The sequence below is a fragment of the Drosophila gunungcola genome (genome assembly GCF_025200985.1).
Source record: "Drosophila gunungcola strain Sukarami chromosome 2R unlocalized genomic scaffold, Dgunungcola_SK_2 000004F, whole genome shotgun sequence".
NCBI classification, from domain to species: domain Eukaryota; kingdom Metazoa; phylum Arthropoda; class Insecta; order Diptera; family Drosophilidae; genus Drosophila; species Drosophila gunungcola.
The window spans coordinates 1,646,956-1,661,221 of record NW_026453167.1 but is presented as its reverse complement, the minus strand read 5'-3'; the positions used below and the strand labels follow the sequence as shown (position 1 = coordinate 1,661,221).

Sequence of the window (14,266 nt, the reverse complement as noted above, 5' to 3'; positions counted from 1 at the left end):
GGTTTATGCTTTTTCGATGTCAATTTATTATTCAAATTTATGACGATATTAACACGAAAATCGGAATAATACTTTTACGCATTTGACGTTTTTATGGGCCACCCCCAAAACCCCTTTCACCCCTTTCACATTTCCCTCCCAAAGAAGACAACTAAAAAAGATTTGTACCGATTCTTATGCGAAGAAGCATTTGAAAATGAAGTCTCTTTGCTGTGTTATTTATTGCATAATTATAGGAAAAATGGCGAGACAACAAAGTAAAAAGATTATCGCACGTCTTGACCCCAGAAATAAAATATATTTCTGTTTTTTTTCTCTCTGTTGGTTTTGTTTTCGAGATTTCTGGCCGAGCCCCAAAATCAAATTTTTGTAAGCAGATGAAAAATGCCATAAAATCACATATGCATATGTATTAAGTGGAAACGTGTAATTTGCATAAAATCACCTGATTGAACGTTAAATATTTTTTAAGATTCAGATTACGGAGCCGAGAAATGGTCATAAAGTTAACCATCAGACGACTCTACAATAAAATTGGGAGAAGCACACTGAAAGAAAAATGTCGCAAACCCATTTAGAAACCATCTTTCTTATATATAATAAATTTTCGATTTTTTCAGTGCCGGACAACGAAATCAAACAGAAGAAGAGAGGCTGACCAACTTGAGAGCACCTGACTCTATATTCAACAAACATAAATATTTGCATAAATTAACCGAATAGTTTTTTAAGCTATTTTACATTTTTAATGAACAACAACAAAAGCTGTCTTAGGCAGTATAAAATGATTTGGTTTGATCGCTTTTTGTTTGTTTTTTATTTCCTCGATTTATGTGCAACGGCGATATAAATTAGAATTTTATGACATTCAATGGGGCATGGTTAAGAGGAAAAATGTGTCGACTCTGAGAACAAAACTAAAAGAAGGTCGCAACTAATTAATGTTTTGGAAGTTGCACAGAATAAAGGTTCCAAAATTCAATAAATAAAATAAAAATGTGTCAACTAAGCGAAAATGAAAAAATGTATATTTTAATAATTAGTTATATTTAATGGAACTATGGAAAGTTTTGAAAGGCCCACAAGTCCAATTAGGCTTTCTTAAGTTTGGCTTAAATTGTATTTTAAATACAGAAACATTTTTTTTTATTGCAAGTAACTTAAATATTTATTAATAATATATGATCTCAAATCTAGTGCATGTAATAAATACATTTAGCATCAAATTGCTTGTAAAAAGTCCATTTCAGCAGAATTAGATTTTTAATAAAAAATTATACATTTATTAAACGGTTTTTTGTGTAATTTAAAATTTATTTTTGTGACAGGAAACGTATCTGCCTGAAAGAGACAGCAATATTTCACTTCAACGCATGACAAATTGTTGCTGTTTATTTCGCACTTCCGTTTCCGCCCACGCTTATCTAGAGCAGAGCAGGAACCTATCGATACCTTCTATCGATACTCTCCAGTGCTGGAAACCCCTCACAGCTGCTGCTATCGAGCCATTCGATAGGCAATCGATAGCCACGAACCCGTCTCTTTAATTTTTGTTTTGATTGGATTGGATTTTGGCAGGGATTAGCATGGATGATCCGCTCAAGCCGAAGCCAGTACCGCTGGCCGCCGAGACGGTGCTGTGGTTCGAGTTCCTGCTCGATCCGCACAAGATCACTCAGCACCTGCTGCGCCCGCATCCCGGTAAGCTGGGAATCACTTGTGGAATCTTTTCTGATTTTTGATGGTTTTCCCGGTCATTTTTGCAGAGCCCAGCGCCATGGAGCTGATCATGCAGTTCATCAGCATGACGCCGGACACGGCGATGGCATCGGTGGTGACGCCCGGCAGCGATTTGCAGGTGCCTCCCGGTGCGGGGCCCATTCCCGGAGGAACACCCACCACGCCCACTGCCACCGGCGGCGTGGGCATGCCTCACAGTCCGCAGAGGCCAGCAAGCCAGGAGAATGGTGGTGTAGGCGGTGGTGGTCTGCAGCTGACCAGGAAGCAGCTGGCCCTCAAGATCCTGGAGCTGAAGGTGGCCACCTGGCTGAAGTGGGACCTGGATGCGCTGGAGAAGAACCTGCCTGTAATTATGCAGCTGGCCCTGCTGCGCGATCTGTGCACCATTAGCTACGGCTGCACCTTGAGTATTCCCCTTCCCAGTGATTTTGACTTGAAGATTTGTAAGGTTACCCAACAAACCCCTCTAAGTATCGTAATAATCTTTATAATCCTCTCTAGCCACCACTGGCAACGAAAGAGCAGCGCGATTTGCCCTCACCATATACCACCGCCTGTTGCTGCGCCTGCAACTGATCAAGGAACAGGCACTGAAAACGCCACGTCCTCCAAATACCATGTATCAGACTGTGGACCAACTGCAGCAGTTCCTGGACTCACCCACACAGCCATCCATCGAGTACTTGCAGCAGCTCTGCTCGTCGGCCAAGCCCTTCTACGTGTTCCACTACGACAGCTTTGTGACGCTGCAGTGCGATGATCTGGGCACGGGCCAGAACTACGACCTTATGCATTTGATTACGCCCCAGGAGCTGAGGGCCCAGCTTCATTACGAGCTGGCCCAATATTACCTGTACACCAAGCAGTATGTTTTGGCCCGGGAAGCGGCCGCCGCCTGCAACAGCAATCTGCAGGCCATTCCGCCGCAGACGACGCTCTATTTCTGCCACATAAGAGCGGCGGAGCTGGAGGGATTGCTGCAGGCCTGCGGAATCAGCGCCCAGGAGCAAACGCTTTTGGAGAAGTTCCAGCAATCTCTGCTCAACAGCTACACAGACATTGTGCCCATCCTGCGGTTGGACAACAGAGCGCGGGAAATCCCTCTAGTAAGCCGAAGACAATTGGAGCTGGACATCGAGGGCTCCCTGTCCACGGGTTTGCTCAAGGAAACCGTGCAGCTGCAGCTGCAGGTGGCCGCCCTGAATGTCGTGCGCAACATCTTCGAGTGGGGCAGCATATTCGGCAGCGTGGAGTACTTCGAGAAGTACAGGGAACTGGACTGCCTGTCGCCGCTGGTCGAAGCTCTGCAGGAGGTACTGCCCCACTGCAGTCCCAATGAGCAGCCGGCGCTCAAGCACTTCCTTATCGACTGCCTGCTGCATCAGGGTGGCGGGCAGTCGCGACCATTGCTGCAGACGGTGCGCGGCATTGGCCTCTTCTCGGCCGATGAACTCCAGGATCTCGACGAGCAAATGCTGCAGGCGGCGCCGCCAGTGCCCACCAACTCGCTGGCCTCGCTCTCCGACTGGATGTGCCACTCCAAAAGTAAGGAACTCTAAGTACAAACTATTGATATTTTCATAATTAAATTATGATTATCAACTTCTAGTGAACCGTGTGGATGTGGGTGCTTTGGAGCGACAACTGATTAGCTGCACCAATGCCAACACAGTGCGGATTCTGCTGGTAAAGCTGTGTGGCACTGCGCCCGGCAAACCCCTGTGGGCCATAAATCCTAGCTGGGATGTGCCGCAGCCCCTGAAAACTCTGATTATGGCTATGCCCGTGAGCTTCCTGCAGGACTTCAGCTATGTGTTGCTGGGCAAGGCGCGAGAGTTGGCCACCAGGGGCAACTACATAGATGCCGTTTCCATGCTGAGTGTGCTGAAGTCGGAAACGCAGCGCCAGGAGATGGCGGCCAATGTGCAGCTGATGTGCAAGCTGCTCACCTGGGAAATCCTGCACATCCAGATAACCCAATGCCTGGAAGAGTGGCACCAGAAGCCGCTGGATCTGCAGGCCCTGGGAGGAAGATGCAAACAGTGTTTGGGAGCGCTGCAGGCGGGTGATTCGATGGTCCCACGGCCGGACATCCTGGAGAGCTGCGCCATCATGCTGCTCAACCTCACGGAATTTCCACCGCTCCTCTACCTGGACAAGCGGGCGGGTCCGCTGGAACTGCCCCTCGCATTTGCCGCCACTTTCATCGAGATGGAGAAGATGAAGGGTACCAAGAAGGTGTGTCGCGATGCTTGGGAGCTGATGCTGAGCATGTTCCTCAACGTTCCAAAGCGGGGCACCGCGGGAGTGGGCGGGATTAGCTCGCTGCAGGCCTTTCTGCAGCGAATACGCCACCAAAGCGTCTTCGGACTGGCAATCTCCATGATTGGCAAGATCCACAATATCCTCAAGGACGACCCCAACCATGATTTAAGCTGCGAGTATATGCAGCTGTGGCCCACCAGCATTAACAAGTGAGTAGACTGAATCACGTCTTACAAGAGCCAATCACTATTTAAACCAACTTTGCAGCCCCATTAGCTACAGTTTGAGAAGCGTGTGCGAGATCCTGCAATGGCTAATATCCGAGGCCTTGTCCTACTATCCGCAGACCATTTCCTGGCTAAAGATGAAGGGAGATCTGGACCTGGCCATCGGCAACAACGAGTCCGCCATGCGCTGCTATGTAAATGCTTTGGTCACTGGCACCGACTACTGCACCATGCCGCTGCAGCGGAATGTGGCCGATGACTATGTCATCCGCAAGATGATTCGGTGTGCCGCCAATCTGGGATGCCACATGCAGGCCACTGTGCTGTGCCAGTTTCTCGAGGAGATCGACTACGGCATAGTGTTCAAAAATCTCAGCGAGAAGTCATCCAACTTCACGGATGCTATGGATGCGTATTACAGCTGTATTTGGGACACCACATTGCTGGAGTTCATTGTTAATCTGCATGCGAAACGAGGCGAACATAGTCGGAAACTTGAAGCGGTATACATAATTTAACAACTAATTTGTTATTCCTTGTTAATACATGTGTTATTCCTTAAATTAGATCTCTATGATGGGCACTTTGGAACTGAATGCGAACAACAACGAGGAGATCAAACGAGAGTGCGCCATGGTGCGAAAATCACGATTCTTACGCGCCCTCGCCAAGCAGTATTTGCTGTAGTCGCAGCAGCCCCACCCACAATTCAACCTCTTATTCGAAATCCAATATCGATAATCCATAATCCATAATCCAACTTCCCAACCACAAGCAGACCAACTAGAATTAAGCTCAAAGATGTAGTTTTTATTGTATGCATAGGCTTTAAATACGTTTAAGTTAAAATTAAAGAATTGTACGTTTTTCCAGACGACAAACGGTGTGGCTACTTGGGACGCCTGCCACGCCCACCACCTCCGCCGCTGGTCTTGGCCTTCTTGTTGTTGGCACTCTTCTTGGCCTCCTCGGCCTTCCGTTTGGCCGCATTCGTGGCATTCGGAGTGCTGGGCAGGGTCTTAAAGAAGCTATCGAGTCGCACCTGGGTCTGGGCCTGCTTGGATTTCACCAGTTTCTTGGCCCCGTTGCGAACGCGCTCCTCGCTGAACTGTCGATCGCCGCAGAGGAACTTGACCAGCCCCTCCTCGTCCGGCTCCACCCACTTGAGGTCGATGGCCTCGGCATTGGCCACCTCCGGCTCGATGAAGAGTTCCCGCGCCACCTTGTAGTTCCAGTTCTCGGGCACCGTGTACTTGCTGGTGTCCAGGTTGTCCAAAATGGTCTCTATGTCCCTGTAGTTGTTGATCAACTCGATGGCCCGCTTGGGCCCAATGCCCTTGATGCTCTCGCAGTAATCGCAGCCGAGTAGGATGCACAGGTCAATGAATTCGCGACTGTTGATGGACAGACCCTCGAGTAGCTTCTCGTAGCTGAACTCCTTGACGGGCATCTTTCGCGCCTCGCTGTAGGTGAGATATCGCAGTAGTTTGGTGGATCCAAAGGTGAGGGCATCCATATCCTCCGTGGCAGTCGCATAGACCTTGCCTGCCTTGACGAGAGCCGCACACTGGGCCTCCGCCTCGCAGGGTGCATCCACATAGGGCACACCCATCAGCGTGAGCAGCTCCTTGGCCTCCTTCGCGTGCTCCTTGGTCACCCGCACCAGACGACGGTTGAACTTCTCGATCCCCGCATCATCGCCAGCATCGGTGGCCGCCTTCAGGGCCTTCTCCGCCTCCTCCCGCCGCTCGGCGCGCTTGGCCAGCTCCCCAGACTTTAGATCCGGCGGTTTGCCATCGAACACATACACCGGCTTGATCCCATTGTCCAGCAATCGAATGGTGCGGTAGAACATGCCCATCAAATGGGATGTGGGGTCCCCGTTCACGGTGGCCAGCTGGGCGCCCTCGGAGCGCACGGCAATGAGGAACTGGTACAGGCACATACTGGCATCAATGGCCACCTTGCGACCTTTAAGAATCAGAAATAGAAATCAAATAATGTTCTATAAATAACGATATGTGCTGAACCAATAACAACACTAACAAAAATCCATCCCATAAGTGGGCATCGTCCTAACTCCAGCTTTTCTTAATATTATTATTAAGTTCCCACTTAAAACCATACATAAGAATATAGGAGCACTCACCAAAAAAGTTCTTCATTTCACTTTCGCGAATTGCTTGTGGCGCCAAATCCGCAATGAGCTTGGATAAGCCCAGAATTCCCATGACGATTACGTGTTTAATGATCAGTTTAAATTTATTATAAAGTTAAAGTCAATGCCGGGCAAATTGTTTTGTTTGCAAAAACACGCCTCGCGCGCTTTTTTTTGGCAATTAGTGTGACCGTAGTGATAACAAATAAAATACTTTAGCAATAATATCGGTATATCGACTATGAGGATTTGTTTTCGATTCCAGAGCTGCCAGGTTGACATTTTATAATGTTTCTTTTCGTGGCTACATTTTCATATAAAATTTTAACTGTCGTGTTTCAGAATCAACCAAATTGCAACATTTTAGAAAATTCAAAGAAAAATTTAAGAACTACATGAAAAACCATCCATTTTTTCGGTTCAATTTATGTGCAGATGAGCCTTACTTGTATAATTTGATAAATTTATTTGATTTAATATTTTTAGAATAACAACTAAATTTATACCAAAATGGAGATTAATACCAAATTACAGTAATTATTTAAATTTATTCGTTTATGAACACTACTGTTTACATCTGTTATGATTCAAAGTTTCAACAGCTTAGATGTTGACTTACAATCAATAAATTAAATTTTAAAGTGCTGAATTTATTTTGGGCGATTAGAAAACAACCCAGTTAAAAAGCCCGCCAAAATCGTACAACCGAAGAAGCACCCTGTTTAAAGCCTGGTATTTTTTAGTACCTGCCGCTTGCGATACTATCGATTGTGACACCTCTTCTAGTGACCAGATTGAATGTGTGTCGGCTGACGGAAAAACAGAAAAACCATTAGAAATATGGTATGTAAATAGGTGAAAAATCTGGGAAAAGGCGTTGGAATGTCTGTGCCGGCGAATCATATTGAAAACGGCGGGTTAACAAGCGTGTTTTGTGTGTAAATAGAGCGCAATAAATTCTCGGCCAACGAGCGGAGCCAAAAGTGCCCGACTATCGGTTCTCTCCCGCGTTCGTTTGTGTGTATAAACATGGCGTCGTTGTGGCTTGTGATAGCAGAATCAACGAGTGCGAGCGAGACGGCTAATGTGTGCGTTTGCCTCATAGATTTGCAATGTTGTTTTTTCTATCACCAACTCTCTTGCTTTCTCTCTCTCTCGCTCTTTCGCTGGTTCGTGGAGAAGACACGCATACACAAACTAGCCAAAGAAACGCACACAATCGAATTGCGATTAAAAACGCACCAAAATCCATGGTAGTGGCCGCCAAAAAATTAGCAAGTGTAATTCAATTGTGACTTTGTATCTTTCCATGATATCGACATTGCCGCAACGAAAGGATGCTAACAAAGCGACAGAAACGGCAGCCAAAGAAAACGCCGCCGATAAGGTAAGCGAGGTGGAAAATGCAACTGCCGCAGCGGGGGAGGTAGCGAAAGTCGAAGGGGGCCCCAAAGATGCAGCCGAACCCCCAGCCGCCGCCGCTGAAGTCGACGCCACTGCGGCCGCCACTGATGACGACGCTGATAAAAAAACCAAAGGAGACGCAGCAGCGGTTGTTTCAAATACCGAATCGGATGCAGGTAAATAAAAGCAGAAAACCTGGCCATGTGTGCGTGTGAAGAACGAGAGAGAAAAACAAAAATCATGAAATGAATTTGCGCGCGTTTCAAAAACGCGGTCTCTTTTCTCTCTCTCTTTCTCTCTGACCCCCACTTTCTTGTTGGGATTCAGCTACTTGTTGGGAGAGCTCCGATGTGGCGTTGCGGTCTAAAGCGTCGTTCTCCGTTGTTTATTATGTTATGCTATGTTGGCATGCGGTTCGATTCCCTCTCCGGTCGAGAGAAAGAAAATTTGTTTACAAAAAATATTATTTCTCGAAAACTATCAACAATTTTCTCTTTTCCTTGGCTATTGTTCATGCTAAATCCTTTAAATGGGTTCTGCGTAGTAAATGCCGAGGTACAGCAAAACTTCAATATTCATAGTTCCTTGCGCTCCCAAAACAAATTAGCATTGGACTTCCCAAGGTTGAAGATATTTTAATATTAACCTTTTTTTTTATTAGTCACATGTTATTTAACTTTTTTGTTAGTATTTTACTAATTTTCTATTTTTTGTACCTTAAATTTTTGTAAGTCTGTATGGGTATTTTTTTGTTTAATAAAATTACTAACTACCTTAAACTGTATTGATATTTAATTATTTTTACCTCCAAAAATTACAGTTAATGAAAAAAGCAATATATAAGTTTACTTTGAATTTTCATTTATGAACACAGCTGCAGCGGACAAAAAGGAGAAATCCCCCTCGCCGGCGGTGAAGAAATCCAATAGTAAGGATGCTAAAAAGGAAGAGGATTCCGAGAAGGAAGACGAGAACACGGAGGATGGCGATGAGCCGGAGGAGGACTATGAGAAGGCCAGTGATGCAGAGGGAGAGAAGAAGAAATCAAAGTCAGAAGCAGAGGACAAGAAAAAGGATGTCACAGACGAGGCCAAGCCAAAGTCCGGAGCGGAAAAGGCGAAGAAACCGGAGCCCAAGGCCAAGAATGGCAAGGTGGCCAAGGAAGAGGACGATGAGGAGGAGGATGATGATGAGGATGCCGGAGATGCTGACGGAGACGAGAACGATGGCTTGGACAAGAACAACGAGGTGGCCGAGGATGATGAGAATGTCGTGGCTCTGGCTGAGATTGATCGCATCAACGAGAACATCAACAAGACCCGAGTGGATGGCCTTCAGACCTTGCATGCAGTAAGTTCACTGAAACCTTATCCTTTACAAATATTTGACTAACTTTCCTTGTACTTTTCAGCTCTGCTTTGGTGCCCAAGGCAAGAACAATGTCGTGAAGAAGAACTTGCGCTCCTTTGCCGGCTTTGAGTTTGCAAAGGATTCAGCGGAGTACAACAAAAAACTGGAGGCCATCAAAAAGGTGGACAATAAGGGGCTGCGCAGTATCTGCGAGATCCTTACCCTTGATCGCAAGGGCAGCAAGAACGAGACTGTTTTGCGTGTGCTGAAATTCCTAATGGAACCCGACGAATCGCTCTGCTTGGAGCAAGGTGACGAGGAGGAGGAAGACCCCGAGGAAGAGGATCTGGATGAGGATGAGGAGGATCCGCCCAGCGAGGAGGACAAGAAGCGCAAGAGCGGCAAGTCGAGCGGTGCCGCTGGTGGTAGAGGCTCAGCTCGCAATTCCACCGGACGTCCCAGACGATCCACGGCAGGAAAAAGTAGGTTTATCTAAATGGTTAAGAGTACTTAGCAATATATAACCATACATGGGGCTCTACTTGCAGAAATGTCCGCATATGTAGATTTCTCCAGCTCTGAGGAGAGCGAGCAGAAAGTGGCAGTGCCCAAAAGGAAACGCAACGATGACTCGGAATCGGGCTCAGATGTAAGTATGCTTTATTGAGAAGCTAAGAACCAAGGATTGCCTGACATCTACTTTCTTTGTTTTAGTACAATCCCTCTGGCAATTCCGATTCTGATGCCGGCCGTGGTGGTGGCGGCGGTGGTGCAGCTGGTGCAGCAGGTCGCAAAGTCCCAAGTCGCGGTCGTCCGGCGCGCAAAAGTCGCCGAAGAAACTCCGATTCCGAGGAAGAAGAGGAATCTGAAGTGTCCGAAGCCGATAGTGATGTAGGTTTCACTGTTAAACAATTATTAATGACCCATGTAATCTGTATTTCAAATATCTTAACCTACAGGTCCCAAAACGCAAACGTGGTTCCGTGGGCAAACGTGGTCGACCGGCAGCTCCTCCGTCAGCTGGACGAAGGGGCAGAGGGCGGGGAGCAGCTTCACGAAAGCGCAAAGATTCCGACAGCGAAGAGGATGATGCATCCGAGGATGAAGAGGAGGAGGAGGTCTCGGAGTTTGGCAGCGATCAAAGCGAGGTAAGCTAGTGAAACATAATAAATCATAAGGTTGTTATAACCTATTTATCCGGCTTTAGGAGGAACGTCCCAAAAAGAGTAAGAAACTCACTACGCCTGCGAAAAATAGCAAAGCTAACAACAAGTCAAAGCCAGCTGGAAAAGGTACGATCAAAAACAATGTTCAAAATCCATTGAAACTTCATTAATTAAATCCTTAGCAGATAGTCGATCGAAAAAATCAAAGAAAGAATCGTCCGAAGAAGAGGATGATGTCGATGACAAAGATGAGTCCGACGAGGACGAGCCACTAACCAAAAAGGGCAAACTGGCATTCCCAACGGTTTGTAGCCAGCACTAAATATCTAGATTATAAATGCCTAATCAATTGAATTTACAGGATGAACAAATACGCGGCTATGTCAAAGAGATCTTGGATAAAGCCAATCTCGAGGAGATTACCATGAAAACAGTGTGCAAGCAGGTGTATGCGAAATATCCAGACTATGATCTAACAGACAAGAAAGATTTCATCAAGGCCACAGTCAAAGCGGTAAGTCTATATCTCTATCTACATTTGAGTGCTGCTAAACAATCGATGGCAATATCAATAATTTCGATAATGTTAATAGATACTTTCGATTGTGTTCTAAGTCTTTTGTTTGTGTTGATTTTTAATAGAATGATTTTTTTTCTGATCCAGTGTTTCCTTATTTTTTAACTACGGTTATTACTTATGCCCAAAAATATTCAATGTTAACACATTTGATAGTTTTGCAGCTCTAATATTTATTGTACTTAATTACAACCTCAATTTTCCTCTTTTTCAGTTAATTGCGACATAAAACTAAATAGCGAAGATTGCACTTTGAAGACGGGGGAGGGTCCAGGTCCTGTAGACAAACAAAATAAAACAAACCGCGACATCAAAGTCTGCAAGTTGTTTGCCAAGACAGAACAACGTTTGGCATAGTTTGCGAAAAGTAACTCTTAGCAGTTGTCCTATAAGTATATGATTTGTACTCCTTTCCTAAAAGCTATCTGCAGTTTACCTTAATTCTAACGTCAGCGGCAGTAGTCTATCCATTCTTATATATATTCATTTGTATATATAACTTTTTATTTGTCCAACCGTACGCACGCATACACATTATTTTCTATTTTCTTGAAAGTATGTGCTCTCGACAGCCTTGCAGAAAGTGTGTAAATTAAGAAAAAAAACAGAGAAACTTGTAAAAATCCGATAAAAGAAATAAACTGTAGTGCATTTTGATTTGACGTTCAACAAGAAATTATGTATTTAAAGTTAAGGCACAAGAAATAATAAACAAAAAAAGCAAAATTAAAAATTTACAAAGGCTTGGAATATATATCTAAAATTCAAACACTGTCAGCAGTACAAAAACACACGAGAATGGAAGAACAATTTAAATTTAATCGATTGCAAGCGTTTTTGGCAATAACAAAATAAAAGTGTCTTTTGGGCGAGTTATTTTAAGGCACTCTAAAGCGGAGCTAGTGGTGACCAGCACATGTTCCCGATATATAATTTATTACCCTATCTGATAATCCCATCCCCTCACTCCTGATCAACTAAGTGCTCGACTTATGGTTGATTGAGGATAGGAAGGTTTCTCAGCTAATTAACGCAACTAGAGACAAGCTCACAACAAAATGTGAGTAAAAATAAACAAACACAAGAATGAAAAACGGAATGAGAAAAAATAAAGTTAAATATTAGATATTTACAAGGTAAAAATAGATGTATGTTAATTTTAAACGAGAGAAAGGAATAGAAAAGAAAACGGTATGAACAAAACAAATTTAATTGCCAGCAAAATCAGTTTGAATATTATCACAGCCGCATCTCAATGTAAGTTTTCTTGTAGTAAACTCGTAAATAAATATCAAAACAAAACAAAAAACTCGATGTACGTTGAATTAAAAACTAAAAATGTATTTTGTGTTCTTTCTCGGGATGGATTAAAACACCTGTGCTGTAAAATTTAATACTGGGATTATTTAAAATCCTTAATTTCGGCCTCCCACATTAATAACAATATTTTTTTTTATAAATTTATAAGATTTAAATTTATTTGCGCGCATGCTGGGCATCTCAGTGTTGCAAAGGGCGCGATCAGTGATCTATTCCTAGGCTATTACTATGTGATATTTCGTGCAGCCCTTAATTCTAGGCGGTAAGCAATTTGAATTTACCCATTATTCCTGGACAAGCAAACAAACGTGAAACATTAATTTTAATATGGATAGAGCTAAAATACTAGGTGGACTCAGAATAATAATAAACAAACGGCGCGTTGGAATTTTTTTTAATAACGAGCTGGACATGAACATGGAAGTTTATCGAAAATTTGGGTCTTTTCCTAATAATTGGTAAAGGAGGTGCAGACATTTCCCCATTGTAGTTTCTTAAAAAAGTCTGGTTTTCAATTTGCATTTATTTTGTACTTTATTTATATATCTTCCTACCTCTTCGCGCTCCATTGTAAAAATTTAAATACAAATTTTTTTGAACAATGGCGTCCCGAATATAGACCTGACCGGAACACAGTGGAGCAATATCAAAACGAGAAATGCTGTGCGTTGCGAAGACTACTGCGGTGAAAAAATCCTAGTAAAACCTTAAGTGTGTCTACTTTTCTTGGTCGCGCTGGGCTTTGGGTCCAACTCGTGTTTGTAGAAAGAAAGACTGTTTTTGTTAAATAGGGAAATTTATTTTGAAAATTTAAATATTTAATAATGATGACACATAAAACCAGTTTTCTTATAATGCACTTAATTGAATTCAAGCGATTTAATATAAGTTGAAAATTAAACTAGATTCTTTCATGGTATTGACCGGGTTGATATAGGAATCTATCACGCAGACATAAGGCTGAAACACACAGATAGTCAGTTATGATTCAGTTAAAGTTCATTGGTAAAAATAAATAAAGCATCATGGTTAATATATATATAAAAAAAATTGAAAGAAAAAACAACGACAATTTCGAGACAAAAATACATATATTAATGAGAATGTGGATAATACAGGGGGAAGAATGAACTTTTCTCTCAATTGGTCCTGCAAATAGATCAAAGCACGTAATTTAAATCAAATAATGAAAATGTATGCAGAAATATAAATTTTCAAAAATATCATTTGATTGCAAAAATAAACGGCTTGACATTGGACCCAAAAGAAATGCTCAACGGAATGGGTTTTTGAATGTATAGTACTACTAATAATATATGGTTTGGTCATACTTACCTTGATTCATAAGACCACGAACACCTTGAAACCCTTGCTGTAATGAAAAGAAGAAAAGCGACTTCCCGCAACCAATTAAAATTGAGCTATGCTGCTTCAAACTGCCAAAGTGTAAAAAATGAGTTGGGCTTTGGATAGCTTGCTATACTAGACCTGAGTAACTCTTAATATACCAAATATAAATATAGAACAGGCTTGGGAGCCAATGTAAAACCGCTTATATAGCAAGCAAATGATACCTTCAAACGATATTTTATAAATATACAGCACAGAATTAATCAGTAGAGCACTGTTCGGGAAATTAAATATCGTTGCAGTCGCTAGGAAAATATTTAGAAATATATATATGTATATGTCAATTTCACAGAATAGTATATAGAATATTCAGGATAATCAAATAAGAGTATAATATATGTGCAGTTTGATATAAAAGCATACCGACTGTGGCAATCAATTGATTGGGAAAAGTTACAAGCCCGTCCCGTTCCCCAAGATCTGTTCCACGACCAAGGCCCAGAACCTCTGAAAATACGCTCAATAAACGATTTTCAAATATGGCAATAAACAATCAGCTGGCAATATATATCAAGTAGGATCGATACAGTCGAGGTCCCGACAGTGAGATACCCGCTACTTCTTTGTGTCGTGTTATATTTGTTATACAGGATTTAATTTTGGCTATATCATGTTTTAAAAATTGCACCAAAATAAAAGTCAGACCGAA

General features: G+C 43.2%; 3 protein-coding genes across 5 annotated transcripts; 2 read left to right on the top strand and 1 right to left on the bottom strand.

Annotated features, from left to right (window-relative positions):
• Nucleotides 1–1,501: 1,501 nt before the first annotated feature.
• LOC128253938 (integrator complex subunit 8) lies at nt 1,502–5,113 on the top strand. The gene is made up of 6 exons (XM_052982655.1): nt 1,502–1,701; nt 1,767–2,183; nt 2,242–3,285; nt 3,350–4,214; nt 4,273–4,735; nt 4,800–5,113. The coding sequence occupies exons 1-6, from the start codon at nt 1,587–1,589 to the stop codon at nt 4,917–4,919; spliced, it is 3,024 nt and encodes a 1,007-aa protein (XP_052838615.1). The 5' UTR covers nt 1,502–1,586; the 3' UTR covers nt 4,920–5,113.
• Nucleotides 5,022–6,571, bottom strand: LOC128253939 (flap endonuclease 1). Its single transcript, XM_052982656.1, has 2 exons — nt 6,382–6,571; nt 5,022–6,203 (listed from the first exon to the last, which is right to left on the bottom strand). Exons 1-2 carry the CDS (start codon nt 6,461–6,463, stop codon nt 5,122–5,124), a joined length of 1,164 nt encoding a protein of 387 aa, XP_052838616.1. The 5' UTR covers nt 6,464–6,571; the 3' UTR covers nt 5,022–5,121.
• A 546-nt stretch (nt 6,572–7,117) lies between these two features.
• LOC128254324 (protein DEK) lies at nt 7,118–12,226 on the top strand. Of its 3 annotated transcripts, none has more exons than XM_052983348.1 (11): nt 7,118–7,233; nt 7,727–7,970; nt 8,669–9,144; nt 9,206–9,626; nt 9,693–9,793; nt 9,859–10,035; nt 10,104–10,292; nt 10,352–10,436; nt 10,493–10,614; nt 10,672–10,824; nt 11,102–12,226. In XM_052983348.1, exons 1-11 carry the CDS (start codon nt 7,231–7,233, stop codon nt 11,114–11,116), a joined length of 1,986 nt encoding a protein of 661 aa, XP_052839308.1. In that variant the 5' UTR covers nt 7,118–7,230; the 3' UTR covers nt 11,117–12,226. The 3 variants fall into 3 exon arrangements, with proteins under 3 accessions (XP_052839308.1, XP_052839306.1, XP_052839307.1); XM_052983346.1 differs by lacking the exon at nt 7,118–7,233 and adding an exon at nt 7,513–7,643; XM_052983347.1 differs by lacking the exon at nt 7,118–7,233 and adding an exon at nt 7,514–7,643 and having other exon boundaries at nt 10,496–10,614.
• The last annotated feature ends 2,040 nt before the right edge of the window (nt 12,227–14,266 follow it).